The sequence below is a fragment of the Anolis sagrei genome, chromosome 2 (assembly GCF_037176765.1).
Source record: "Anolis sagrei isolate rAnoSag1 chromosome 2, rAnoSag1.mat, whole genome shotgun sequence".
In the NCBI taxonomy this organism is placed as follows: domain Eukaryota; kingdom Metazoa; phylum Chordata; class Lepidosauria; order Squamata; family Dactyloidae; genus Anolis; species Anolis sagrei.
Window position 1 is genome coordinate 76,311,107 of NC_090022.1, and position 27,867 is coordinate 76,338,973.

Sequence of the window (27,867 nt, forward strand, 5' to 3'; positions counted from 1 at the left end):
CTCCCAAGTGGCCAGCTTCTGGTCAAAGGACATTTAGTATCATGCCAAGTTTTTAACTTTGTGTTTTTAAATACATAACTGTACCCTCAATTAGCTTATGACATGATAAACACTCAACAATAATCTTTTTTCCTCTTAGATGCTCTGGGTTTATTTTTACCTACCCTTCTGTTTTAATATTGCTAACTGTTTGAAAGCCAGCATCTATTGACCCATATTGTATCTGTAATTCTTTGGTATATTCAAGAAAGAGACAAAATGAACATATACAAGATCAAGTTCTGAAAAGCATCTAATGTAGGAAGTATATACCAAAAGAGTAAACAGAATTGAGAAAGCACCTGCTGTATTTGCCCATCCTACAGAACTGTAAAACACAGGTTGTTGTTCACTCAGTTAATTAGCTTAATAGTATGCCTTTTGAGAAAAGGCATACAAAATCATTTTTACAGATAAGAGAATTTGTTAAACAGAAATAAAACACAAAGGCAGACTGCTGTGAGAAAGTATTTTCTTTTTCATCATTAAAATAACTGTAAATAGAAGACATAAGATATATTTATACACTGCATTAAACACAGACTATGAATACATATAGAATGCAGAAACACATATATAGGTCAGGAAAACAAAAGATTATAAATCCAGGTTCCATATACCCTGGAATAGCAGCTGGCCTGAACCAGTGAAAAGTCGTGCATAGTATCTTGGGGAAGGAAAAAAAATACCGTATATTCAGGCCTCAACACTAAATATATCAGGATACATATCGTGCTTCCCTCCAGATGTTGGAAATACAGTCAGTGGTATGTAAAGCTGGAGTTTACATTCTAGCATCTGGAGGCCTCATTCCCATCTAAATCAGTTTAAGTTCCAATTGGAGTAGACTCACTAAATCAGTGAGTGTGTGATTAATCATTAATAGTTCCAGTGACTCAAGGGGTTCTACTCTAATTGGAACTAATACTTCAATTTAGACCATAATACTTTTTGATACCTTGGGTTAAATCCACGCACTCATGCCACTGAAATCAATGGGACTTAAATGCCAACAGGTCCTATAGAAGTATGGCTATATCTGGACTGCTGCTGTGGTGGCAGCAGTCTAAAAGGCTTTCAGTACTTTTTCCCAAAAGCCATGGTTTTGAATGGCGGAGACTTTCGGGCACGTAATATGCGATTGTAGGGGCTCTCTGATGTTACTGAAGGGCAGGCGACTGAGCGAGTCAAGAAGCTGCGCAAGAAAGGCTTCTTGGCAGGAGTTTGGCTTCTAGGTTGCATATTTTCACTGTTCGCACAGAAGCGTTTTTTGGCCGAGGGGGGCAGGGGTGCAGGTGCTGCCACTGCTGCTTGGAGTTTCTGTACAGTTTGGTACTGCTCTGCAATACAGGTTGCTTTCTTCCTCAAATCTATCTTCACCAGCATCATGTTGTTATGAAGTTCAGCCAGAGTCTGGTCCTAGAAAGAAGAGACAACAGAGAGAGGACTTCTGTAAAAGGTCTCACATGACAGACACAGTACTATGTTAATGAAATGCCCCAAAGTTTCAAGGGACACAATTATGGTATGAAGCTTCAGAGACAAGAGACATCTTAGCAGACACAGCCAGGCAAGATACACGATTAGCAACTTCACATAAATGAAAACAATCACATTCCAGTCACTTAGAAACAAAATTGATTCGTTTTAGCAATAAAACCTCTGATTGTCCTGCTTCTTAACCTATACAGCAGTGGTTCTCAACCTATGGTCCATGGACCAGTGGTCCACAACAACTAAAATATGGTCCATGGCCTCACCGTTACTACACTATTGCAATGACAGTGACTGGTCTCGCAAAACTCTCTTATAGTGCCGAGGCTTATTAAATATGGGTGAGCAGATGGTGACTACTGGATGGCATCTGTTCTGTATCAGAAACTAGAGCTGATGTGGTCTATCCAATGCAATTTTCTGAATTAGCACCTCAAATAACCAAACCGAATCTAAAGTTGACCAAAAACCAGTTCGTAACCCTTTTGATACTAATGTTGGAGAGTGGTTCCTGGTAAAAAAAAAAAAGGTTGGAAACCACTGCTATACAGGGAAAAGAATCTGAAGAGTTTCTTATTAGAAGCACTGAAAATGGCCCATCAATAAGGATGAGCTTGAGGAAATTCATAGCACTGAGACGAAGAGTACATAGTTCGTGTGCAATATTATCTTTCTGCTTTGTGTAGAATTATCCTGTTCAGATGTAACTGGATCAGAACCCACTTTTTTAAAGACCGAACAGAAGGAGAAATATTAATGAAGATGAAAGTAATGAAATAAACCAAAGAGAAAGAAGAAGCTAGCTTTCCTAGACAAGGCAGGGAAAAAGAATTGAGAAGGCCTAGGAAATCTTTCCTAACCTGTGATTGGAATTAGCCCTTTCTTGGAAGGCTCTTTCTCCACTGACTGAGAATTTGACAGTTCTCTGTGCTCAGGCTCGCACAAAGAAAGCGGAATGGCAGTGGAGGAGGGGATTCCAGCGAACAAAGGCTGACTGCTCTTCACTTGTCTTAAGAGGGCAAAGCAATGGCAATTGGCATGGAGGGAGGACCTCTCACCAGCTGCTGGGACCAAGGCAAGATGATTTTTTAAACACAATCAGGTATAGGCCAAGAACCTCTATCAGAGTAGCTTTCCCATGCTTTCCCTTGCCTTTCTCCCATGCCTGCAGAAGTCAAAACCCAGGAGAGGAAGGCTGAATCTGAACATGAAGCAGGGAAGCAAGGGTGTGCTTGCAAATGAAAGGAGGTTCTGGGATGGATCGTAAGGGCAAGAGGATAGCCCTCAGCTATAGTCATACATATGTCCCATGTAAGATGTCACTCTTTATAGCTCTCCAGATATTGTCTGGTTTAGGAACTATATATGATTTTATTGGACTGCTGTGTGAAGTTTTAATTGTTGAGATCTGAGGCTGCAGTATTAGTAGTTGCATTTCTTGTGGCTCTAAATCCTTTTGTTCTGCAGGGTGAGATAAAAACTGATCTTAATGAACTAACATTGTGCCATAACATTTTGGCACGATTCCTTCCCTTACCTGCTTGATCAAGATCCTGTCACAATTAGCGAGAGTCTCGCGGAGCTTCCCAGCCCCTGTGCTGTGACAACAGGCTCTTTCAGCTGACTGGAGCGACTCTTCCAGCTTCAACAACTCAGAACGCAGCAGCCTCACATTCTGAAGGAAGAAAGAGAGTCAACACCAGACATCCAGCTCCAGAACAGAGAGAATCAATTACACCAGAAAGCCCACGGCAAGAAGGGCAAAAAAGACAGGATGCAGCTAATACATGGAAACACTGTGTTTTTGGAAGGACATTCCCAGAAGTCTGCAACCACTATGGCCAAAAATAATTTCCAAGCTCTAAGTACACCCACTGCAGGAAGATCAAGATCTGTGCTAAAGGGTTGAACCATACTGTTCCTCCCAATGAAAGCAGATCCATTGAATCAATGAATTGAATTGATTTGCTTTTCAACTATGAATTCGGTGACTTTACTCTAGTTGGGACTAACCAGTATGAATGAGAACATGGTAAAATTGATTAGTGGCATTTGCCAGGGAAACGACCTTCCTCCCTCCCTCTTCTACATAAATGTAGTTACCTTTTGACCTTCTTCTAGTTTCCGATCCACATCGGCAGTTATCGGCTTTGCAGAAGGTGGAGGTTCCATCATCCTCCGGTATTTACGTAACTCTGAAGGGAAGCAGAGCAAAACACTGCAGTTGTTACCTCAACAATTGAGGATTTCATTCTGAAATTAAAACTCTACTGAGTTTTAATTTCAGAGTTAAATCCTGAAACATGTAATGCTGTCTCTTAACAAATATAAGGTACCCTTACAGTTACGGCAGATCTGAACACCAACCATTCTGGCTTTCAAAAACCTAAATACCTTGGCCCATTCCCTTCTAAACAAAGTCAGGCGGCATGACTGTAACAGGGTTTTAGAGTTTGGTCTTGGTCCAAAACCCTGACCCTACAATGATAAACAATGAGGAACCTGAGAAAGTTCATGCTGGATATTAAATAAACTCAGGAAGAGACCCTGTTTTGCATGATCTGCTCTGCAATACACTACTGAGGTTTGATAACCCCAATTTCTGTTTTGATGATTTCTAGGCCTCAGGGTATGCTGGGAGAAGCTCTTGAAGACAAGTATGCAATTAGTGTGAAAATGTTAAGCTGATGAAACACCCAACTGGCATTTCTCTCCCTCCAAGATACAGAAGAGCAGCAACTATTTGCTGGACTTAATCTCCTCCACTGCTTTCTCCTGCCCAGGATCTTTTTGATCGAAGGGTGGGATAGACGTGCTAGTAAACAGATTTCATTTTGCTCTGGCTTTCCCACTCTCTTTGCCTGCTACAATAAATCAAGCATAAGGTAGGGACCTGTAGCTTTTCCACATGTTTTTGGCCTATGATTCTCACTAGCCCTGACTAGTTGGGCATGGTGTTAAGAGAACTTTAAAAACACCTAGAGATATTTCTCTGCTCACTGGAATGCAAGGTGTGCTCTCGAATGGCGATTCCCAAACTCTAATCCTCCAAGTGATTTGGACTTTTAACCTGCAGAAGCCTCAACTGCCTTGTTCAATGATCAAGTATTATGGGAGCTGAAGTCCAAAACACCTAGAAGACCAGGGTTTGGAAAACACTGCTCTAGATTTTTTTATTGTTTTATTTTTTTCCCCACTCCCACCCTCCCCTCCTTGTATATGCAATTTATACATCAAACTACAGAAGTTACATTTGAAATATCAGTCTCAGTCTTAATTTTTCTACTCCACATCTTAGAACATTTTCTAAATATTTCCTAACTGGTTCCCACATCCCCTTAGTTATTGTGACCTTTTCAATTTTATCTATATTATTCCATTTACAATTTATTTCCACATTTAACGTATTAACTATATAGTTATACCAATTGAAAACACTGCTCTAGATTAGCAGCTTCACTGTTTGGCAAAAGAAATATTGTAAGCCACCTTGAGATTGTAAGCCACCTTGAGTCCCTGCTGGGGTAGAGAAAGGCGAGGTAGAAATGCCACAAATAAATAAATAAATAATAGGTGGTGCTTTTGGAACAATTCACTGCTAGAAACCCAATTTCTAAGTTCTTCAAGCAGAACTTTCCCCACCATTCACTATGTGGCCTGATCTCTTCTTAAAAGTCTCCTTGGAGTTTGAGCAGCCACAAAAGGAGAGCCTCACCTTCATTGGCTGTGCTCAACTCTGCCTGGCATTGCTCCAACTTGGCCTGCATCTGCTGCTGCAAATTCTGCTGCTGGTTACATGCCACTCGCTTGGACCTGCGGAATGATTCCTCCATTTCTTGAGACTTTAGGTCTTGGGATTGTTGCTGTTGTTTTGCTTCTTGCAAAGCAACTTCTAAATCTTTGATTTTTTCATCCCTTTCCTGAAGAGGAAAAACAAAGGAAACACAGGACTGGAATTAAAGGAAATGAGAAATTGGACTTACCGTGAAGATTCAACCTGGGAAGACAGGAGAAGCAATCCACTATGATCCTTTCCCCGTCTCTGACAGTTTTATTATGAAGCCTTGACTTACCTAAATTTATTTGTTTTTCTTACTGGTCCCAGGGTGTGGATTGCGTCTCCTGACATCCCAGAATGAACCTTCATGGTAAGTTCAATTTCCCATTCTTGGGATGGCAAGGAAGACCAATCCACTATGATTGGAACTTATCCAAGCCCTTCTGGGTGAGAGGATCACTTTGATGTTACAGATTGCAGCATAGTGCTTCCAAAAGCTGCTTGTGCTGACTTACATCAGTCCAACTTATAGCATCTCACAAACACTGAAGTCTTGGCCCATCCTGCAGCATCACAAATATTCTGCAAGGACACTTCAACAGACAAATCTGTTGATAATGTCCATGATTTTGTCGAATGGGCCCTGACAGAAATTAGGTCTCACTAATAAAGCTGCCTGCTTTGACAACCTTTTTGATGGTGTTATGGGAACCAAGAATGCCACTTTAAACAAAAGCATTCTTCTCAAAGCCTCCCTAATAGGTTGAAAGTCAAAGCCGTGAAAAAGCAGTCCAGGAAAGCCAAAGCTTGCAGCGAAGGTTCTCTAGCTGATGCCAAAGAGGCGGATAAAGAGAACTGGTGGCTAGCCCCATCCATGGGCTATATATATACTCGAGGGACTGGGCGGTGCTAGGGGAGGGACTAAAAATGTCTCTTTTTATATTCTAGAAGGTTCCGAAGCTGGCCTGCGCAGGTGCAGAAATACCATTATGTGCGATTCAGAGTTGACTACGACAGGAAAGTTGTCATTAACCTATTCAGAACTAAATTCAAATTCTAATTTCTCTAAATAAACCCGTCAGTATAGAATAATGGGACTTGAGAGAAGCCTCTCACAGGATGGTGAAACATCTGGGTGTCCCTGGGTAATGTCCTGGCAGACGGCCAATTCTTTCACATCAGAAGCAACTAGCAGTTTCTCAAGTCACTCCTGACACAAATAAAGTACAGAATGGAAGAGACTGCAAGAGCTACCCAGTCCAACCTGTTGCCATGCAGAAAAAGCACAATCAAAGCACACCTAACATGGCCATGCAGCCTCTACTTAAAAACCTCCAGACAAGGAGACTCCACCACCCCTCAAGGCTGCATATTCTACCACCAAACAGCTCTTCTGTTCTGTTTGTGGAACTGTAGCTTACTGACTGAGAAATAGAGATAGGATCAGTTACACTTTTGAAGAATAGCTCCCAAAAACTCTCAGCATGCAGTAAACCGTTTTTCCAAGCTCTGGGGAAAAGCAGCTGTAGAACACAAATGTAAATATCAACTCCAAAACCTGGAACCTTATGGTGCCTCTCACCACTCACAGCTTGCAGACCTATTTGCAGCATCTCCTGTGGAAGATGGGATTTGCAGACCTAGCCTTTGGAAGGATGCTGAGCTGCAGTATTTTAATTTATTTTTGTGTTGGCAACATGATCATTTTACCCTGCTTACATACATCCAGCACTCTCTGATCATATTACTCTCTCACCCAAAGGGAACTGTATCACAGACCTACATCTCCTTGTTTGAGAGAATTTAGCATGTATTGATTTCATTGTAAGGGTGTGCGAAATGGAAGAAATCTGTTCTGTTTTTGTTTCAAATCCCCCCTCCCAGGTTCTATTTTTGGGAAAACATTTCCTGAAACAGCACTCTGGAACCTGAACTACAAATCCAAACACACACACTCACACCCTCCTAATCTCCTGGAATCTTCCTGAAAAAAGAACAGGGGGCACCCAAAATTTGCAACGAAAACAGAATGGATTTCCACTGTTTCGCACACCCCTATTTCATAGTATTGGTGGCAAAAATTTAACAGATGCATATTAAATGTCAACAGTGATGGGTTTTAGACACTCTCAATGCCACAGTTTCTGTGCTTCCAGTCTATGACCCAGACAAATTGAACTATGAGCTAGTAAACGTTGAGCACTAGATTGTTTTTAGGGATTGTGATGTATAATGGATTGTTTTAATTACTGTTTATATGTTTTATTTTTTACCTTGTTGTGTCGGCATCAAATTGTGCCTTTTTGTAAGCTGCCCTGAGTCCCCCCTTGGGGGTTGAGAAGGGCGGGGTACAAGCGCGAGAAATAAATAAATAAATAAATAAACTAGCTAACTCTGTAGGTTAGGCCTGGTCTATACACACATTCATTCCACAGGAAACATTTTCATTGCCAACTTCAGCCAGTGAAAATTCTGCTGGGTTGCACAAGGCACGGATATCTCCCTAAAATGCCTTCTATATCATGTCACTCCAGGGCCACATGAGGTGAGACTGCTTTATGAATGATCTCAGCTGCAAATACTTGTCTTCAGGATGCTTTGCATTCTCTTCTCTTCTAGTTCAAACATACCTCAATTTCCTCTAGATAATAGTCTGTCAGCAACTCCTTCTGATTGTTCAGGTTGCTCTCGTGCAGCTTCTCAAGTGCCTCCTTTTCGGCTTCCAAATAATCACTGCAGGAAAGGAAGATTAAATGAGAGGGGGAATGAGAAGAAAGAGACACATTACACAGTGAACCAATGGAAGAGTTATTTTGCTGCCTGAGGTGAAATATAAAATGATATTCCTCCTCCAATACCAAAGTACCCACTCAGGAATAGTGCCCTTATCACAGCATTCACAGCTTTGCCTAATCCTAGTTTTCCTGTCGTAGTCACTGTGAATCGTACATTTGGTATCTCTGCGCAGTGCAACTTCCGGATTAAGAGAACTAATACTAGTATCTCTCTGCTGTTTTGTAGCATCCTCTGCTGGAGGCAGAATATCAAGAAAATGTCCCTGCTAAGGATTAATCAGCACCTTTCATAGATAGGACAGAACTGAAAAGCAACGGTACCTCCACCACCGTTCCTTCTCTTGGAGCTTCTCCATCATCACGTTGCAGATCTCCTCACGGACCTGCATTTCCATCTGAAACTTCTCCCGGCGCTCCTTCAGTATCAGTTCTTGTACAGCCTCAAGAGCCTGGGCAAAACACATAGTACGGGGGAAAATGATGAGCCAAGAGAGAACACAGCAAGGGCAGCTTAACCGGAAGAGTAAAAAGTATTACAGAGATCCCACAATTTGATTTGTTCGGGTTCTAATCAACCATATGGTTAGAATCCTGTGGGTGACACACGCTGGTATACGTATCTTTACGCATGAAGATCTACAGCCCTGGGAAGGAAATATTCAGTAGCACGATTTTATGCTACACCGGCATTACTCAAAATGAGTGAGTTTCCAGGAAATAATCAGTTGTACACAATGGATACGTTGGCAAAATATTCTGGGAATCCCATACATCAGATGCCTTAACTATGCTACAAAACTGCTGAGCAAGATCTCATCTTCTCAAGCTCCTGCAAGTCCTAGAGATGCTAGGTGACTGCTATTAACCGTGTTGGAATGCTTTTCTAATAATGTCCAGATCTTATGAAAATTATTTTAGTGCCTTAAATCTGGCTTGATTTTGCCAGGTTTTCAGCATGTAAGAGTTCACATCTCTGCCTCTTCTTGGCTGAGACCTAGGCATAAATCGGTCTGTCTATCTATCTAGACCAGGCATGGACAAACTTGGGCCCTCCAGACTTGGGCTGAGGAGGAAAAGGAAAGAGCCTGAGGCTGTTAGGAATTGTGGGAGTTGAAGTCCAAAACACCTGGAGGGCCCAAGTTTGCCCATGCCTGATTTAGGCCCAAGGACAGCAAGGTCTTTGCTACAAGCTTGTGTCTTTTACTCATGCCATTTGGCAACATTAGGCTTGGCCAATGACAAAGAAATGGACTTGCCTCTTTGCCAAATACAGTCACATCTACTTCATCCTCACTTCCTTCATCGGATGCTGTTTCTTCATCCAAAACATCCATGGAGACCTTGGGGCTTCGAATGCCATGCTCCTTGACAAGAGACTGGATGGTCAAGAGTCCCACCTTTGAAGGAGCCTGGATGAGCTAGGAAGGAACACAGTGTGGCAAGTAAATTCAAAGGCCTTCCTGCAAGAATTCATTTTCTTCCAGTTTTTGGCCACAGCAAGGATTGCCATCTTCCCTATCACCAACTTCTGAGAGTCTTCTGACCAAGTTTTTCCCCTGTTATGGCTTCTAAAAAGGTCTTGAGCCAAAGTGGCCTTTAATATATATGCAAAGTGCTTTTTCTTTTAATAGGAAGCAGATGGTGGCGGGATATAAATAAAGCATTATTATTATTATTACTACTATTTTAAGGTTGAACTTTATTTGTGTTATGGAAACCTTGTTCTTGTAAATAGTAAAGCCGTATTATTTTGCTATAAAGAAAACCCTCCTATGAAAGAGAGTAAGGTTGCTTACCTGTAATCATGTTTCTTCTAGTGGTAACTGTGAAATTCACACCTGTGGTATTTCCCTGCGTCCACGCAACTGACTCGGATCTTTCTTGAAAGCTTTTCCTAATTAGGGACTCCAGCCCCGCCCATCTACTCCTAATAAAGCCAGGCAGCGGGGCTTGGGGCCTTAATTCCGTACCGCGAAAGACAGTCGGAGATAAAAGGCATGACAGAATGTGGGGAGGATGGGCGGGTTGTGTGAATTTCACAGTTACCACTAGAAGAAACATGATTACAGGTAAGCAACCTTACTTTCTTCTGCGTGGTACTGTGAAATCCACACCTGTGGTAGACTAGCGAGCAGTCCCACGGATGGTGGGTGTCATGCTAGTGCAGAAAAAAGTACTGCTCTCCCAAAAGCCATCTCCTTCTTGGCAGCTAAATCCAATTTATAATGGGAGACAAAAGTATGCGGTGTTGACCATATGGCCACCCGACAGATATCATGCAGAGGCACACTGTGCAAAAAAACCATGGAGGCTGCCAATGCTCTAGTGGAATGGGCATGGATCTGAACAGGTAAGTCCAGTCCTGCCATTTCACAAGCTAGCCGGATAGCTGCAACTATCCAGGCCGCCACCTCTGGGTAGAAACAGGAAGGCCCACAGTATCCCTACGGTACTTAACAAAAAGTCATAGTGAGTTCCGTAATGGAGCTATGCGGTGGACATAAAAAGCAAGAGCCCTCCGCACATCAAGAAGGTGCAAAGACTGCTCCAGGGGAGTAGAAGGATTTGGAAATAAGGTTGGAAGGACAATGTCCTGAGACATATGAAACTATGATGCTGCCTTAGGTAAGAAGGGAATGTCTGTGCCCAGCATGACGTTATCCTTATGAAATTTCACGTAAGGACTATCGACTCAAGAGCCATAAGCTCGCTAGCGCGACGAGCAAAAGTAATAGGCACTAAAAATGCTGTTTTCCATGATAGATGGAACATGTCAGAAGTGGCCATTGGCGCAAATGGTGGTTTCATAAGGGCGGAAAGAACAATCTCCAACCTCCAAGAGGGGGGCACAGGCCTACTTGGGGCCAGAAATTTGTAAAGCCTTGCAGAAATCTCTTTACAAGAGGATCGGATAAAGGAGAGGGAAGAGAATGCTCGCTTCTAAACGAAGCTATATTTGCCAGATTGACCTTCAAGAATGATAATGAGAGTCCTGAATCTGACAGAGAGATCAAAAAATCCAGGAGGAGGGAAGTGGAAGCAGACAGAGGCTGAACCCCTTGCTTTTGTGAAAAAATGCAAAAATGACACCACTTACAAATGTAACAATGTTTAGTGGCAGGTCTCAGGGCAAGGTCAAAAATGCCCTTTACTGGTTGAGAGAGGGCTGAGGCTGGAGCTGCCACGCCGTCAACCAGAACTGAGTGATCTGGGAGTACGGGACTGGGCTGTTGCCCATAGCCAGCAAGTCTGGCCTGAGTGGCAACTGAATGTAACAGCTGCCTGCAAGTTGGAGCAGAATGACAAACCATGGCTGGCGGGGCCACCATGGTGTGATGAGAATGCAATCTACCTGCTCTGCTTGAAGACGAGAGACCACGCTGGACAGCACTGGCAATAGTGGAAAGATGTACAGGAGGGTGGATGTCCAATCCAGGAGGAAGGCATCTCCCAACAGCCTGTCTGGTGGAGGCAAGACGTGCTCCAAAGAATTGGCACTTCATGTTGGCGGGAGAGGCAAACAAGTCCAGAAGGGGAGTGTGCCATCTGACAAAGAGTTCCCATGCCTGGGAAGGAGGAAGGGACCATTAGTGGTCAGTATAAACTGTCTGACTGAGGGAGCCAGCAAGAGAGTTCTTGATGAATGGCACTGATGGTTATGGTATACCAGTCCCAGATCCTGATGATGAGGGCAAGCAAATCACAATCGTAGTGGTGGTGGTAAGCTGGACAACACTGTCCATGAGCAAATGAGAGATAAGGTGCAGTGCCATTTCTACTGCGAGTAACTCCAAATAGTTGATGTGCTCCATGCCCTCTATGGCCGCCTAAGGACCATGGATGGTGTGACCCTTGAGGTGAGCTCACCACTCTGAGAGGGAAGTGTCTGTTGCGAACATCGCCCACACAGAGATTGGAGCGATGAGTCCACTAGTTGAGAGACCTGTGGATGGCTAAAGGGACAATGACACATTCATTGGGCTCATCCTGCATGGGATGAAGTGCCCGAAGAAACCAATTCTGGAGAGGCCGAAGGTGCAAACAGGAGAAAGGAGTGGCAGCTGTGGTGAATGCCATGTGTCCCAAAAGGCACTGGACATCCCTGGCATGGATGTATGGCTTCTGCCAGATTCAAAGAGCTAATGAATGCAGATTCAGAAACCTGTCTGCTAACAAGTAGGCCCTTGCATGCCAAGAGTCCAATACAGGCCCAATGAATTGGTTGTTTGGATAGGCTGAAGAAGAGATTTTACCTTGTTGATAAAAAGACCAAGCGTCTGCTATAAAGACAGAGTAAAGTGAATGTTCCTCTGTAGATACTCACAGGACTGTGCACCAACAACCAGCCATCAATATAGGGGTAAACTACTACCCCGTGCACCCAGGGATGAACAGGCATACAGCCATCTCCTTAGTAACACCTGTGGAGCTGTGGAGATACCAGAATGAAGAACTTGAAATGAAAAAGCCTGACTGCTAGTAAAAAGTGACAAAAATCTACCGTCTTGTGGTCTAATACCACATGAAATGGGCATCCTTCAAATCAATGCTACTGAACCATGTCTTGCTGGATAACAGAGGGAGGATGGTTGGTAATGACAACACCTGAAATTTGCAATATGCAATATATGCATAAAATCCTGTAAGGTCCAAAACTGGCCAAAGCCCACTGCCTTTATTGGAAACCAAAAAACAGTTGGGGAAAAGGGAAAAGAAGGAAACATAGAAAGATGTAAAGAAGCTACTGCTCCTTTTGAAACAAAGTAATTACCTCCTGCTAGAACACAGGAGGAGGAGTGGCCCGTAGAGTCCCTACTGGGGACAGTTTGAAAAATTCAATTGCATAAACATGCTCTGTAATCTCCAACACCCATGAGTGAGAAGAGATCTAATGCCATGCATCTAAAAATGATGAGGTGGAGCTCCAAAAACTGGAGCTGAAGGGTTGGAGGCTATGAAAGAAGAGAAAATGCATGCGAAAAAACTAATGGCCCTGATCTACTTCTTCCCTGTAGTTTGTTGTCACCCCTGGATAATTAAGCTGAGGGGCTGGCCACCACAATCCAGGCTAGATTGTGGTAAAAAGCCAAACTTAGAAGCAGGCTATGTTCTGCCATGGGCAGTTATCCTGCCATTGCTCTGCCTTCTTTGGAGAGGGTAGAGGATCTACACATGCTGGTGGATGGCTGCTGCAACAGCAGCAAACACCTTTAGTACTGTATCGGTGCTGTGCTTAGCCGTAGCGTTGTGATGAGAAGCTAAGGTGAGATACTACTGACAGAAAGCCCTTGGGATCTGTTGATGTTGTAGGGGAAGAAGATCCAAATAAGGTGCTGAGCTATGCCACAAGAGCACCTGATAGGCTGCCATACAAGCATGGTAATGAATCATGCAAGTGAGTAGGCTAGCAGTGAGGTGGATCTTCTTATCACAGTGGATTAAACAACTTTGACCACAATAAAGTTCAGTTTAGTAGGCTTAACTAACCACTCTGCTGAAGAGGTGCGTATGCAGTAAAGTGCATTTACAAACTTAGAAATTCCAGACACAGATACAGGAGTTGCCCTTTGTTTTTCTCCAAGCTTAAGCGAATATGGAAGTGCTGGGAGAACTGGGAGAACTGTACTTGGAGCTTGTTTCTGCTGTTGCTCAACTGAGAAAAGCAGATCCTCTAAGCAATCAAGGAGGAAAAATTAGGTAACACATCCTCTAAGGAAGCTGGGATGGAAAAATCCTCCTCAAGAGTAGGAGAAATCTGCTACTCATAGGAGTCAGAATCTACATCAGACTCATTGACTGGTTGCAGCTGAAGGAAGCACCAGAATGAGCTTAGGAAAAAGTTTTAATAAACTCCTGAAAACCAAAAGAAGGGTCTACAAATCCTTGAAAAGGAAAGGAGGGTGCAGTTTGTGCCTATGCAAAAGAGTAGCAACCTACCTGTTGAGGCATGGGCCAAGTGGAGATGGGGCCCAAAAGACACAGTACTTACAGTCTGAGCCGTCACTGAAGCTCCCAGGCAGCATGACGCAGAGGGAGGATAGTAGCCCGAAGGCCCCTCCAAGGAGTTATATTCCATGGGCTTAGACCGAAAGCCTTGGCAGCCATCACTCACACAGGTGGCGTGGCTACCTTGAGCCTCCCCTCCCCTGAGGGGGGCAAAAGCATGGCAGGAATTGTTGCAACCCGAAGGCCCCTCCAAGGCGTTATATGCCATGGGCGTGGAGGCAAAGCCTTGGCTAGCCATCACTCACACAGGTGGCGTGGCTGCCTTGAGCCTCCCCTCCCCTGAGGGGGGCAAAAGCATGGCAGGAATTGTTGCAACCCAAAGGCCCCTCAAAGGCGTTATATGCCATGGGCGTGGAGGCAAAGCCTTGGCTAGCCATCACTCACACAGGTGGCGTGGCTGCCTTGAGCCTCCCCTCCCCTGAGGGGGGCAAAAGCATGGCAGGAATTGTTGCAACCCAAAGGCCCCTCCAAGGCGTTATATGCCATGGGCGTGGAGGCAAAGCCTTGGCTAGCCATCACTCACACAGGTGGCGTGGCTGCCTTGAGCCTCCCCTCCCCTGAGGGGGGCAAAAGCATGGCAGGAATTGTTGCAACCCAAAGGCCCCTCCAAGGCGTTATATGCCATGGGCGTGGAGGCAAAGCCTTGGCTAGCCATCACTCACACATGTGGCGTGGCTGCCTTGAGCCTCCCCTCCCCTGAGGGGGGCAAAAGCATGGCAGGGATCGTTGCAGCGTCCACTGCCTGCTGGGGTAAATGGGGCAGGGAAAGCACGGGCAGTGAGAGCAAGCTGTCCTTAAAAAAAAAGAGACAGCTGAGAGGCGTGGCTGCAACCCAAAACAAAGTTATTGGCACAAAGCCACAGTGGCAGTTTGTTGCCACAAGCTCTACCAGTTCCTGGGTCTGTAAGGGGTGGTAGGCTGGTAAAAGTCTTCTTCCCTCCTGCTTTCTGAGCGAGGGGAACAGAAGAAAAAGAAGGTAAGTTACTGCCCATTGCCAAAGGCAAAAAAGCCTGCGCCTCAGAGGACACGGCATTTTTTTTTTTTTTAGAGGGAGGGAGTGGGTTTGACCTCCCACTAGCCTAAATAGGATAAACAAAGGTCCCAGAACACAAGTTGGAATTGCTGTCTGTTAGAGTAGTCAAACTGGAGTCCTTGAGTCAAACCAATAGTTGTTTTAAGAGAGAACACCGAGTTGTTGCTGCTTTCGCGGACAAAAGGAATTAAGGCCCCAAGCCCCGCTGCCTGGCTTTATTAGGAGTAGATGGGCGGGGCTGGAGTCCCTAATTAGGAAAAGCTTTCAAGAAAGATCCGAGTCAGTTGCGTGGACGCAGGGAAATACCACAGGTGTGGATTTCACAGTACCACGCAGAAGAAATAACATTGCTCTGTGTGTTTTTGTTCTTTTTACCACTTTTGGCTACTGGTGCTGGGTCACGCTGCTGCTAAGTTGCTCTGCTGTACATTTATGAGGGTCTTTTGTTAATAAGCCCACTTGCTCAACATTTTCTACATTTTTCTTTTTACTATAATACCTTCCCACATTATCCAGGGGGTATGGAAGTAATTTAGCTATTTTAGGTCCAAGAGATCCCTTTTTAAAAAGCAGGAGAAAGCTGAAGTTGATAGCCCAGGAAGAGCCAAAGACATGGCAAATTTGCAGCTCCTAAAGTGTGGGGTATCTAGGGATTTCATACATATCTATTTTAAAATGTGTGGGCATGGCAAGGAAAGAATGTTCTCCTGAGGTTTTATGAGGGACTGAGGAAGGCCCCCAGTCCCTGTCAGTTGCTGCCCCCGCCTTATACCCTTGCAATGGGATAGAGAGAAAATAGCAAGGAAACAGCTGATGCCGGCCCTCATCCACAGAGACCCGAGGCTCACAGTGGCCACTGGTGCCTGCCGCCTTACCTGGCTGGCAATGGCAGAGAATTTAGTCACATGGAGAGTTTCATCATACGACGATGCACATGGGTTGATGTTAACAATCATACAGGACTGCCCACGCCCGGTGAAGAAGCCTTGGAAGACACGAGTTAGCTTGCTGTCGCGAAAGGGCACAACATTCTGCTTCAGCCTATTTGGGATTTTTTTTAAAGAAAGAGGGGGAGGGGAAGAGTTGACAAGAGCATCTGATAAATGCAATTCTATGAGCTGCAGAACACTTATACATAATCAGCAATTTAAAAAATTGGACTGGACTTAATACAGGAAGTACTTCTTTTGAGTTTCCAACCAACTGGGTGATGCACAGCATATTTTTTTTAAAGGTTAATTGAGGAGAAATTCAAACTCACTTAGACTGCTGGTTCTGTCGCAGAGTCCTGAGGCAACGCCCCAAAGTATGCAAAGACGTGTTGATGTTATTTGCCTCTTTCATGCGGTCCCCAGTTCTCTGCTCTTTGCAGCGCTCTGAGCCAGCCAGGTCACACAGGGACAGCCTGGGGAGAAGAGAGGATGCTGTCAGCATTAGGATTCCAGACGGTCCCAGTCCCTCTCATGGAGCTTTGTTTTTTCTCCATGCTTCAGGGGTGCATCTAAGCTGTTGATTAAATGACCCCTACCTAGTTGTCATGGCTCAATCCCGGGTGCTGTAGTTTGGTGTGGCACCAGCACTTTTTGACAGGTAAAGTTAAAGACTTTACTTGTCTTTGTAAGACTACAGTCCCCAGGACTGGCAGTTAAAGTAGTGTCAAAATGCATTAATTCTACAGTGTGGATGCACCACAGGTTAAAAATCAGATCTGTGTACGTATGGGGACCTCTTTAACCAAAGATTGAAATCAGCTCCAGAAAGGGTCTTGAGGGCTTCATTGCTTTGGGGGATAGGTGCAAATAAAAATAAATTATGAATACGCTCCTTGAGCTTCAAGCTGTTACTTCCAGTAATAAAACTAACGTCCATACAGCCGACTGCCCCCTTTGGACGAAGAAAAAAATCCTAGAACCGCTGGGAGAGAGGGCAGAAAAGTCAATTTTGGGCCAGAGCATGAGTTCCCACTCCTATTGAACTTTCAAACAGTAAAATCTGTTTAAGCAAGGAACAGACTGATTTGAAGAACAATGGATTACATATTTTTGAAGGTTGGACAGCTAATTTTTGGGAGCGCTTATTTATTATTCTTCCAGTACAGAACCCAGCAATATGCAACAAATTAAAAGTCTAAAAATACAAAAAAGAGAATTCTATTAAAACAGTCAGTTAAATAAGTTTAAAACACATGTGAAAGATAAGAAAGAACAGCATGCTCAATTAAAAAGCCCTTCTACCATATGAATTAAGAGTCAAAGGCCCCTTTTTGTTTGTGGACTGAACCAGAACAGAGCAGCCTCCAAGAAGGCCCCCTTCTCCTGTGGGATTGGGACTAGGTGGCCCTTGCGGTCTCTTTTAAATATGAGTCCATGTTCATGCAGAGCACTACAGCCCAATAAAAATTCTGTTTCAGAATTTAGGTTGGTCATGTTCAGCAGAAGAGAAAAGAGGGCTAGTTATATCCCACGTTGATTTCAATTGCCACCCAGAGCAAAGGGAAGGAAGTGACTGAAATACTTCAGATACAAAGTTGTCATTGTGAGCAAATTCTTGTATTTGGTATGGATGGTGCTTCTCTCGAATACTACACAAACCCCTGAGGCAAGACAAAAACAAAGATTGCCCTTCCTTGTTCCCACTTTCAAAAAATTCAGCCACTTGACAGCCCTGAAAGTCTCCATATGTAATTTTTTTTACTTACTCACTGATCGTGGGCACCATTTCATTGTTGCTTCCTTGAAGGTGTAGAATTCGAATAGAGAAGATGCTGTGACTGCAGAAAGCAAGAAAGTACAGCAGTTTGTTTCATACTCTTCACTCTTTTTACATTCCTGCGTATACCCCAGCCACTATGGAATTTCGAACACAAAAAGCCCTCCCTCCATCAGCACTACTGAATATAACAATAATATTGCAAACCTGCGGCTAGAATTCTGGTTCATGTGAGTGCTGGCAAAACTTTGGTTTCTCCGACCAAGTTTCAAGAGTCTCCAGGCCTCGTTAGCATCTTTAATGTTGATCCAGTTAAGATCTGAGAAGAGGGAAGAGGTCATGGAGTTCAATATATCAAGCTTTCTATCACCATTTGTATCACATGTCGATGACATTTTATTTACAGGAGTGATCAGCTGGATCCTGCAGAAACAGAGCAGCTGGACTGAGGTGACAATCCTCAGAGAGGAGGTGGATCTTTACCTTTGACATAGGGATTGCCTGTTTGGTCCTCACACAGCCGCAGAGTGGGCCTCTTGGGGTTCGGGCCATGCGGACTCATCTCCAGCAAGTCATAAATCAGCTCATTGTAGATCTCAAAGAAGGAAATCCAGATGGAAAACTGTACATCCTCTTGATCCAGTAATGATACTTGATCCGAGTCATAACAGGGCAAATGTGTCTCTGCCAAGGAAAGCCAAGAATGGATCTTGTCAGTTATCATATCACAGCCTGGCCCCGTTAACACAGATTTCCTCAAATCCCTTCAAATAGAAAGTTGCTCCTTCATCAAAGCCTGCACCCAACCTATAAACTTCAATAGCTCTCCTTATCATTGTTAAAGCGCATGTCTTGCCCTATTAAGGAGGAATCTGCAAAGTTTCTCACTTGCCCCTGAATCACAAATGCTTTCTGAGGCCTACACAGTTGATGACAAGGGTATTAGCTTTACTGAGACTGTTACAAATCTATCTTCCCAGAAAGTATACAATGTCTCTTTCAAAAAGGACAATTAATTTAGATGAAAATAAGTGATTATAAATCAAAACCCCTTGAAGATAGTAACCAATCTCACGCTAGAAGCATTGTATGGGAAAGTATGAAATGTAGCCTTAAATGACAAACTATCAATGGAAATCAGGGTATTCAGGGGGAAATTAAAAGATCAGAATTAGATTCTTATTGGTTGGTTTCCATTAAACATATTTTAGAGAGTCGTAAGGGGAAACAATACTACCTTGTTGGTCAGGAATTTTGGATATGACATTTGAACTTATGGCAAAGGAAATTATACTTGTTCAGGCCTTGGTGGTGAGGATATGTGTTTTTAAAATGTTACTTGTTCTGTGTTCTGTTTACACTGTAAGCGGTTAATGTAAGTAAATTAAAAATTAAAAATAGCAATCAAAACCTCTAAAGTCAGCAGGAAAGTAAGAAAAATATTCAAAAAGAAGTTCCAAAAACCAAAACCACAAAACTTTATTTACCTGTCTTTTTAAAAAGCCAAATGATGTGGTATCAGAGGAGCCTGACTGCAAGGGTATTGCATAGATAGAGTACCATAGCTGAAAATACACTATTTAAGATATACCCAGGGCCAGAAAGTTTACCATATGATTGCAAAGAAAGAAGATGCCAATTCAGGTAACTTGATTTTACTGTTACTTGGAGCAGCATCTTACAAACAAGCTGGAATGTGTCCAGAGGTGGGTGACTAAAATGATCGAAGGGTCTGGAGAACAAGCCCTATGAGGAGCAGCTTAAAGAGCTGAGCATGTTTAGCCTGCAGAAGAGAAGGCTGAGAGGAGACATGATGAGAGCCATATATAAATATGTGAGAGGGAGTCATAGGGAGGAGGGAGCAAGCTTGTTTTCTGCTGCCCTGGAGACCAGGACATGGAACAATAGCTTCAAACTACAGGAAAGTTATTTCCTCCTGAACATAAGAAAGAACTTCCTGACTGTGAGAGCTGTTCAGAAGTGGAACTCTCTGCCCCAGAGTGTGGTAGAGGCTCCTTCTTTGGAGGCTTTTAAACAGAGGCTGGATGGCCATCTGTTGGGGGTGCTTTGAATGCAATTTTCCTGCTTCTTGACAGGGGGTTGGACTGGATGGCCCATCAGGTCTCTTCCAACTCTGTGGTTCTATGATTCTATGAAACAACTCAAATAAACACCCAAAGGAAATGGGCATGTGGACGCTTTTGCTGAATTCCAAACATGCCAGATGTTCTTGATTACTTTCTTTTTTATGAAGTTTTCCTTATTTTGAGTTTTGATATTTTTCATTTCTTGAAGTCTCTCAACTTTGATTAAAAAAAGCAGGAAAAAAAACAGTCCCAGAAGCTGAATGTGAGGGCTGTAGGTACCTTCCAGCTGACTGGCACTGGTCTGGCTGGCAGACTGGGAAGCGGAAGAGAGGCCACCAAAGCCGCTGTCAACGCTTGTGGTTGCTTCTTGGGATGCTTGACATTTGTTCAGAGAAGTATAGAAGAGCTCCTCCTACAAAGCAAGAAGAAAGGAAGATTACCACATTATTGACTGGGTAAAACTTAAGTTACCTCCACAGAATCAAAGGACTTGGGAGCACTCACTTCTTTCATCCTGCCACACATCAAAGCCTGTTTTTTCATTTCCTCCTGTCGAACCTGCTTGCTGTCCAGCCAGATTACCTCACTCGAGAGGATGGGCTTCAGGTCTGTGGCTTGGTACAGCTGAGTCCCAATACTGTTGAATATAACAGCCAAGGAACGGGGCAGGATTCCCCCATCAGCCCCATTTCCTGTATGCCAAGGAAAAAAATGTGAGAAACCCCTCAAAGCCAGACTCTGTCTCTAGGGCAGAACTTATACCAGCAGATACAAAATGTGTATTACCTTGGATAGTATAGGTTTTCCCTGAATTAGTGACGCCATAGGTATAAACAAGCCAGTTCTTTCCATTGAGCACATCCTTTACCACATCCTTCATTGCTGCATCAAAGAAAGACTTCTGGCTCACCTCCGGTCCAAAGATCTGTATTCCAAACACAAGTTAATCCTCTGCAAGTTACTAAAAGCTGGGTGAAAGAACTTAGAAAAGTTACAATTCTTAGTATTCATCACAACTGAGAGACTAGATCTGAGTGCGTACCTGAGTGAAGGTGCATTTATGTATGGCATGACCGATGCCTCGTTCTGAGTTTTTATTTGTGAAAGAATCTTTGGGAGCTTTGAGAAGAAGAGTTTCGGGATTCTCGATACAAACGCAGCCCTGGGAAGGGAATGTTCAGTAGTCAACACAATATACTGTGACAGCACAACCACCTTACTGAAAACAGGCTTACAGATGATACCTTGCCTCACAGTAAAATGACTTCCAAGATGCCATAATAAAACCAGCCATAACAGACAAGTCCTTAGACCTCTCTCTGGTGATATTCGCCAAAATGATTTGTTATCGTAAAGCTCCGTTATTCCATTTTAAAATGTGTTTTTTTTTGTGTGTGCCTCTAACACTAAGATTGCATATTTGTTTCTAAAAACAGGCTAAACCAGGAGATCCATGCTTTGGATTTTAAAAAGGGATATGTAATTGCTAATGAGGACATTCAGAATTACTCCCCTGGCATGCAAAGAATACAGACTGTAGGACTCGTGAGGTCCTTTGAATTACTAAATCAGGAGAGATACATTCTGTTTTCTAATTCAAAGCCCTGACAGAAGAAACACCACATCCACAAACTGCCATCACCCAGAACTAGCCCTTTATAAGTCGTTGGCCTGCAACTCCTATGAGTCCCAGTCAGCAGTCAACAGTGAGGAGTGATGGACCTTCCAGTCCAACATTCAAAGGGCCAGTCATTCCACCCTGAAGCAAGTTTATGATTGCCCATCTGAAACCCTATTTCGATTTAACAGGCAGAACCCAATGCACCAATGGCAAAACAGCCAAATGCCACAGGTTCCCTCTGACAAAAGCTCTCCTAGGCCACCTTGCTTCTCTTTGTCCTAGACACTCACTTGATCTTCTTGCTTCTCCACTTCAGATGGCTTCAAAGGCCGCACCCTTGCATACACCTTCACTTTCCCACTGGCATCAGAAGCAGCCTAGAAAGAGGACAGTTATTTGTTACCTAGAGCAGGAAACACTGCCAGCCTGAGACTGCAGCTCTTTACACACTGATCTGGAAGTTAATTTTCCTTGTCATTTAGTAGACTTCTGAGTATTATTTATTTATATCCTGCTTTTCTCCCACGGTTGGGATTCAAAGCTGTGTACAGTGTTAAAAACAAAAATTACAGACATAAAATTCGACAAAAAGCATAACTAAACAAACAGATTGCACAGTTCATAACCCATATAAAACAATTAACAATTCATAAACTACAACATATACTATTAAAAAATCCCTGAACCTCAGGCAACTGAGGATATCTATGCAAGCAAACATGTTTAGCATCATTCTACAACTGTTTAACAATTCAATCATTGAATATATGCCTAAGGTCTGTCTCCAGAAGCCCAGTCCTGACAAAACAGCTGGTGTTTAGAAAGCATGACTGTGATGTTTATTGCCTACTCTTGATAATCAATTCTACTAAAGATCCAGATTTGGAACAGCTAGTTCCCAATGTTCTTTCTACATTTTATGTGGGTGCCATTAGATCAGTGGTTCCCAATCTTTGGATCTTCAGATGTTTTGGCCTTCAACTCCCAGAAATCCTAACAGCTGGTAAACTGGCTGGGATTTCTGGGAGTTGTAGGCCAAAATACGTGGGGATAACCACAGGTTGAGATCCACTGCATTAGACTCAGTGAATTCAGAGAAGCTATATTCATTGGTTCTCAGCTCACAGCCACTGGCATTCAATTCTTAGGTACAGAGTCCACATTCGGCAATTACTCACTGGCCAATACATATTTTGGTGCCTCAAATATTAGCCCTGTTTCTGGATATATTTGACTTGCTTATTTTTTTTAATGGCACAAATTCCCCCTCCCAGCTCTAGTTTTTGTGATACAGAACACATCCATCTGCTCACCCACAGAAAATCATAACTACATCTAAGAAACTAGGGCAGTCTATCCAATGCAATTTTCTGAATTACCACAATGCCAGGAAGAGGCCTAAAAATTAAGAATTTTGGTTGGGCTTTGTTGTTCTTTGCCACTGAAGTAAAAGAATTACAGAGGATCTCCAGCTGTTTACTTGGTTTGTAGAAGCCAAAAAAAATAAAAATCTAGAGGGCAAGGGTTTTTGCTCCTCACCTAATCACTCTTACCTGCTCATGGGATGTAGAGATGGCAGAAAGATCTGGCAAGAGACTTCTGCACAAGCCAGGCCCACAGTCTGCCACCGTGGATTCCAGTACAGGGGAGGCAACTCCTTCTTCATCTGAAAATACGCTCGCTGGAGACTCAAGTCTATGTGTCATAGTGACTGAAAAAAAAGCCCAGAGGAAGAAGAGTTTAGAAAGAGACTTCACTCCAGGGTTCCCCACTGCTGTCCCTTTCTGCGTGAGGACAGTGTATGGCAAGAATGGTGATATCCCCCCAGGCGGCAGGATCTCCCGCCTTCAAGCTGGTCTGAACTGCAGCAGGGAGTTCCGCAGTTCCAGAGAGCCAAGTTGGGTCTGACTGATGGAATGTGCCCCAGCGAGCAGCTCAAGCTAAATGCAAGGCTGCCAGAAGCCTTTCTTTCACTTTCCCCTCTCCCTCTCTTTGTAACAAAGCCCCTAATAAAACACTTAAGATTTGAAACTTTAAATCCTTTCCGCTTGATACTTTGTGTCCTTTACTGACTGGAACTTTCCTAACACAAAATAAACCTTTTTCTGAGCTCCGGGGAACCGTGAGCTCACCGGGGATGCCTTCCTGGCTTCCCTGGGCCCCCAAATCTGCGTTAGTTAAAACCGTGGATACGGAGGTTTTCCTAATGGGCCCCCTTATCCGCCAAAACAACAACATGGCGGATCGGCCCCGTTCAAATTTCCTATTTTTCTGCATTAAATTCTAAGACTAACTGCCATCTTGGTTTTCTCATTTTGGACTCCTGCACCCGGGAAATAATTGTTTTTGTTCAAATATTAAATCTGGCCGAGTCAACAGCTGATTGTCAAATTTTCGCTGGCTTTTCCGGACCGCTGCATCCCGCTCGCTGCCGCTTGCTCCTGTATGGTCCCCGCCGCCGGGGACCCACCGCCGCTGCCCAAGGGGAGCCTTGGGAGAGGAGGGTCGGGCAGGGAGGCCCGATCCTCGGTTGGGAGCACTAGTTCTACCAAGGACAGAGTAGTGGGACCCAGCTCCCCCTTCAGCTCCAGCTCCTGCTTCAAGGAAGAACCAATCTTCTGTTGGCCAGCCCGGACCATGGGCTGACCTCCACCTCCAAGCCCCTTCGCCCGGACTTTGGGATTTCCAGTTTTCCTTTTTTTCTTTTTTTATGAAATAAATAAAGATATTTTCTTACTGCAATGAACTGGGGCTGGGATGGATTGTGGGTTGTAAGAATATGAAATGCCTGTAAGTTTGTGATGCCTATGCCTTATGATTATGATATATGTAACCCTTATGAATTCCTCTGGATCCTCACCCCCCTTGACCCTCGCCCCACAAAGAACCAGCGTGACCAGGAACTGCCTGAGGAAAGAGCCCCAGCCTCTTCCTCAATCACCCATTGATTGACTCATCAGCACGGACAATGCTACTGGTCCCCAACCCTAGCCCTCAGAGCAAGGCCAGCGAAGGGAGGGCGTCAGCAGAGCCTCGGAAAAAGAGACTGATTAATTCACCCAGATGTTGTTGACCCTCCGGGTGGTCCGATATCGATCTAACCCATTCAAATCACTCGCCAGACCCATCAAGGACAGGAAAGCTCTTTGTTTACCAAATATCACCCTTTTCCCGCCCAAGACAAAGCCCGCATTCCAGCGGACAGGAAATCCAAATCCCATCATCTCTTCCCTTTGTCTACGGCCGTCCTGCCCTCCTCGCTCCTGATTGGCCCAGGCTCGGAGGCGAGCGGAGGGCGCCCATTGGCCCTCCCAAGGCGCGGGAACGTTCTGATTGGCTGAAAACCGAGGCGGGCCGCCAAGCCTCCTCCCAGCTGTTCCAGCCTCAGCCAATCAGCGTCAAGCCGGCCGGCAAGGGGCGGCGGGAGTTTCAAACTGCTTTCTTTTGTCCTGTACTGTATAAAAATGCCTGAAATCTTTGTATCTGTATGCTTGTAGAGGAACTATCCCTACAGTTGCATCCAACTCAGCTGAATTGCAAATAAACCTCGATCGCTGGACTTCTTCCGCCTCTGGTGAGCTGATTTCATATTAAAATATTCCTGCGCCCTTGGATTGTCTTCCGGAAAAATCTCACCAAGGTATCCAGGACTCTCTTTGGTGTAGTCCTAGGGCTCTCCTCTCCGGAGGGGCCCCCAAAAGGAGCTCGATATCAATGGGAATTATGAAGCTTTCCAGACATAGTTCATCTCCAATTTTTAGCAGTCTTTATTATTTATTTGCCATATCAATATCCCGCCTTTCTGACCCCAGAGGGGACTCAAGGCAGCCTTACAACAGGCAACAATTTGATGCCATACAAACAAGTATCAAATAAACACTTACAATCAAAACCAAACAATTAAAACATTAATTATCAGTCTTTACCAGCTTAGATAACAATAAGGAATATTGGGAGTTGCAGTACAACATCTGGAGGGCATCTTCCCTCAGCCATGTGGCACATGTACTTGAATGACAAGGCAAACTGTGCTCGGGGGAAACCATGTCTAATAATGAAGCTCCATGCAGCTTAAAAGTAAAGCAAATTAGCAACCGCCTGTCTACCCGGGGTGTGCTGACAGCACTCTTAAAGCTTACCTATAAAGCTCTAAATGGTTCAGGACCTGCCTATTTTTGTGACTGCATCCTCCCCTATGAGCCCACACAGTCCTTAAGATTTTCCGGGGATGCTCTTCTCTCGCTCCCACACCCGTCTCAGGCACGGCTGGTGGGGACGAGAGAAAGGGTATTCTCGGTGGTGGCCCCTCATCTCTGGAACTCCCTCCCCAGGGAGATTAGGCTGACACCCTCCCTACTCACATTCCGTAAGGAATTAAATACGTGGATGTTTCATTGTGCATTTGACTGACGACTCCAGTCCTGATTTTGAATTCTTATATTTCATTACTACATTTTTAAGTTAAGCTGAATTGATCCTGTTTAATTGCTCTGTGTCCGCGCTATTTCCTATGCTACTATAAGTTTCTATCCACCCTATTGACCACCCTATCCTTTAACCAGTTTTGCATAGTAATCCCCTTCCCCCCTCCAAAAATGAGTCTGTTGTTGCTTTCGATGCTTGTTTATTATTGTTTATGCTCTTTTATGCTATTTTAATATGCTATTTTTTATTTGCAGTATTTATATCCCGCCCTTCTCACCCCGCAGGGGACTCAGGGCGGATTACAATGTACTTAAACATGGCAAGCATTCAATGCCATAGACACACAACATATATAGACACTCAGAGGCTATTAACTTTCCAGCTTCTGGCCACCAGGGGAGCTGTCACTTCCTCATTCTTTGCATACTTGCATACTTCCTGGAGATTTTTTATGGTCTCGTAAATCAGTTAATTTAGCCTCCCCACAAAGTGGTACCTAATTTTCCTACTTGACAGAGGCAACTGTCTTTCGGGTTGCAAAGGTCGACAACAAGCTACACAATTTTGGTCGGGAGCTCACTTCAACCCGGGCTGGCTTCGAACTCATGAACTTTCGGTCAGTAGTGATCTTAATGCAGCTGACTCCCAGCCAGCTGCGCCACAGTCCCTATTGCTCTGTTTTTAATTATATGTTGCCTTGGGCTTGGCCACATGTAAGCATCGCAGAGTCCCTTCAGCGAGATGGAGTCGGTGTAGAAAAATAAGGTTCTTTTTCTTCTTTGGTACCACTGCCCCATGATTCAGCAGTTGGCCTACCTTAGGATGAGTTCTTCTTGAGATGCAATGAAAACCTAATAAATGTAAGGAGAAATAACACACCTGATTGGCTATCCCAGGTATGGGCAAACATTGGCCTTTCAGGGGTTTTGGACTTCAATTCCCAGCATTCCTAACAATCTCAGACCCTTTTGCTTAAGCTTAAAATTAGGATGTTGTTGTTCTTACTACTACTAGAGGGCGCCATATTGTCTCTCCAGCTGAGAAGGAGCTCAGCAGGCTCAGCCTTTCCTCCTAGGAAACTATTATTAAATGCTAATTTGCTTTACCCTTTACCTGCTTTGCTGTTTACACAGGCTGTGCAAGTAGGAAGTAGGTTTTGTTTATAGCAGCCATATGCCAACTTGGGCCCTCTGGGTGTTTTGGACTCCAACTCCCACCATTCCTAACAGCCTCGGGCCCTTTCCTTTTCCCCCTCAGCCGCTTAAGAGGCTGAGGGGGAAAAGGAAGGGGCCCGAGGCTGTTAGGAATGGTGGGAGTTGGAGTCCAAAACATCCAGAGGGCCCAAGTTGGCCCATGCCTGGTATAGACACACACAATGCCGTTGAACTGCATGATATGGCAGTGCAGATGGGCCTGTGTGCTCCTTTTCTGGCCGTTACTGATCGGCTCCCGGTGAACCCAAGCAGCAGCCACAAGGGCCTAAGTAACAAGGGCCAAAGGCAACCAAAAGAGTGTTATCCGCTGAACGGCTCACCCGGCTTCTCTCTCTCTCTCGCTTGCTCTCCACCTTCCCGATTCCTCGCTCACCTCCTTCTGGCTTTTCCCCTTGTTTCAAACCTCGCGGCCGATCCGATCAGCCAATCAGGGAGCGAAAAGCGCAGCATCCAATCACCGACCTCTGCGTCGCCGTAGTCTGACCAATAGTGAGGTTGCTCTTTACTGCCCTGACCTTGTGGGCGGGGCTTGCTTTGTTTCTTTACAGTTGGTCCCTCCCTTCGGCAGAGGCCTAAGAGTGCGTGCACGCTGCAGGTTTAATGCAGTTTGGCACCGCTGTAAGCGGAGCCCCCGGTGGCACAAGGGTTTAACCCACGAATGGGAAG

At 44.4% G+C, this 27,867-nt stretch overlaps 1 protein-coding gene across 1 annotated transcript; it reads right to left on the minus strand.

Moving 5' to 3' along the window:
- Nucleotides 1-494: 494 nt before the first annotated feature.
- Nucleotides 495-27,615, minus strand: KIF20A (kinesin family member 20A). The gene is made up of 19 exons (XM_060765687.2): nt 27,522-27,615; nt 23,116-23,273; nt 21,853-21,939; nt 20,984-21,103; nt 20,728-20,866; nt 20,446-20,633; nt 20,221-20,353; nt 18,338-18,538; nt 18,062-18,173; nt 17,844-17,915; nt 16,407-16,550; nt 16,021-16,186; nt 9,363-9,524; nt 8,428-8,555; nt 7,942-8,044; nt 5,249-5,453; nt 3,637-3,728; nt 3,071-3,208; nt 495-1,458 (listed from the first exon to the last, which is right to left on the minus strand). The coding sequence occupies exons 2-19, from the start codon at nt 23,266-23,268 to the stop codon at nt 1,117-1,119; spliced, it is 2,685 nt and encodes an 894-aa protein (XP_060621670.2). The 5' UTR covers nt 23,269-23,273; nt 27,522-27,615; the 3' UTR covers nt 495-1,116.
- Between the last annotated feature and the right edge of the window lie 252 nt (nt 27,616-27,867).

Bases quoted from the DNA above. Each gene is read 5' to 3' on its own strand.
- KIF20A (XM_060765687.2), bottom strand. From the start codon at position 23,268: ATGACACATAGACTTGAGTCTCCAGCGAGCGTATTTTCAGATGAAGAA. The intron at 9,525-16,020 runs GTAAGGCGGCAG...GTTCCTTCCTAG, and splicing joins TCTCTGCCATTGCCAGCCAG to CTCATCCAGGCTCCTTCAAA. The intron at 5,454-7,941 runs GTATGTTTGAAC...TTTCCTCTTCAG, and splicing joins ATTATCTAGAGGAAATTGAG to GAAAGGGATGAAAAAATCAA.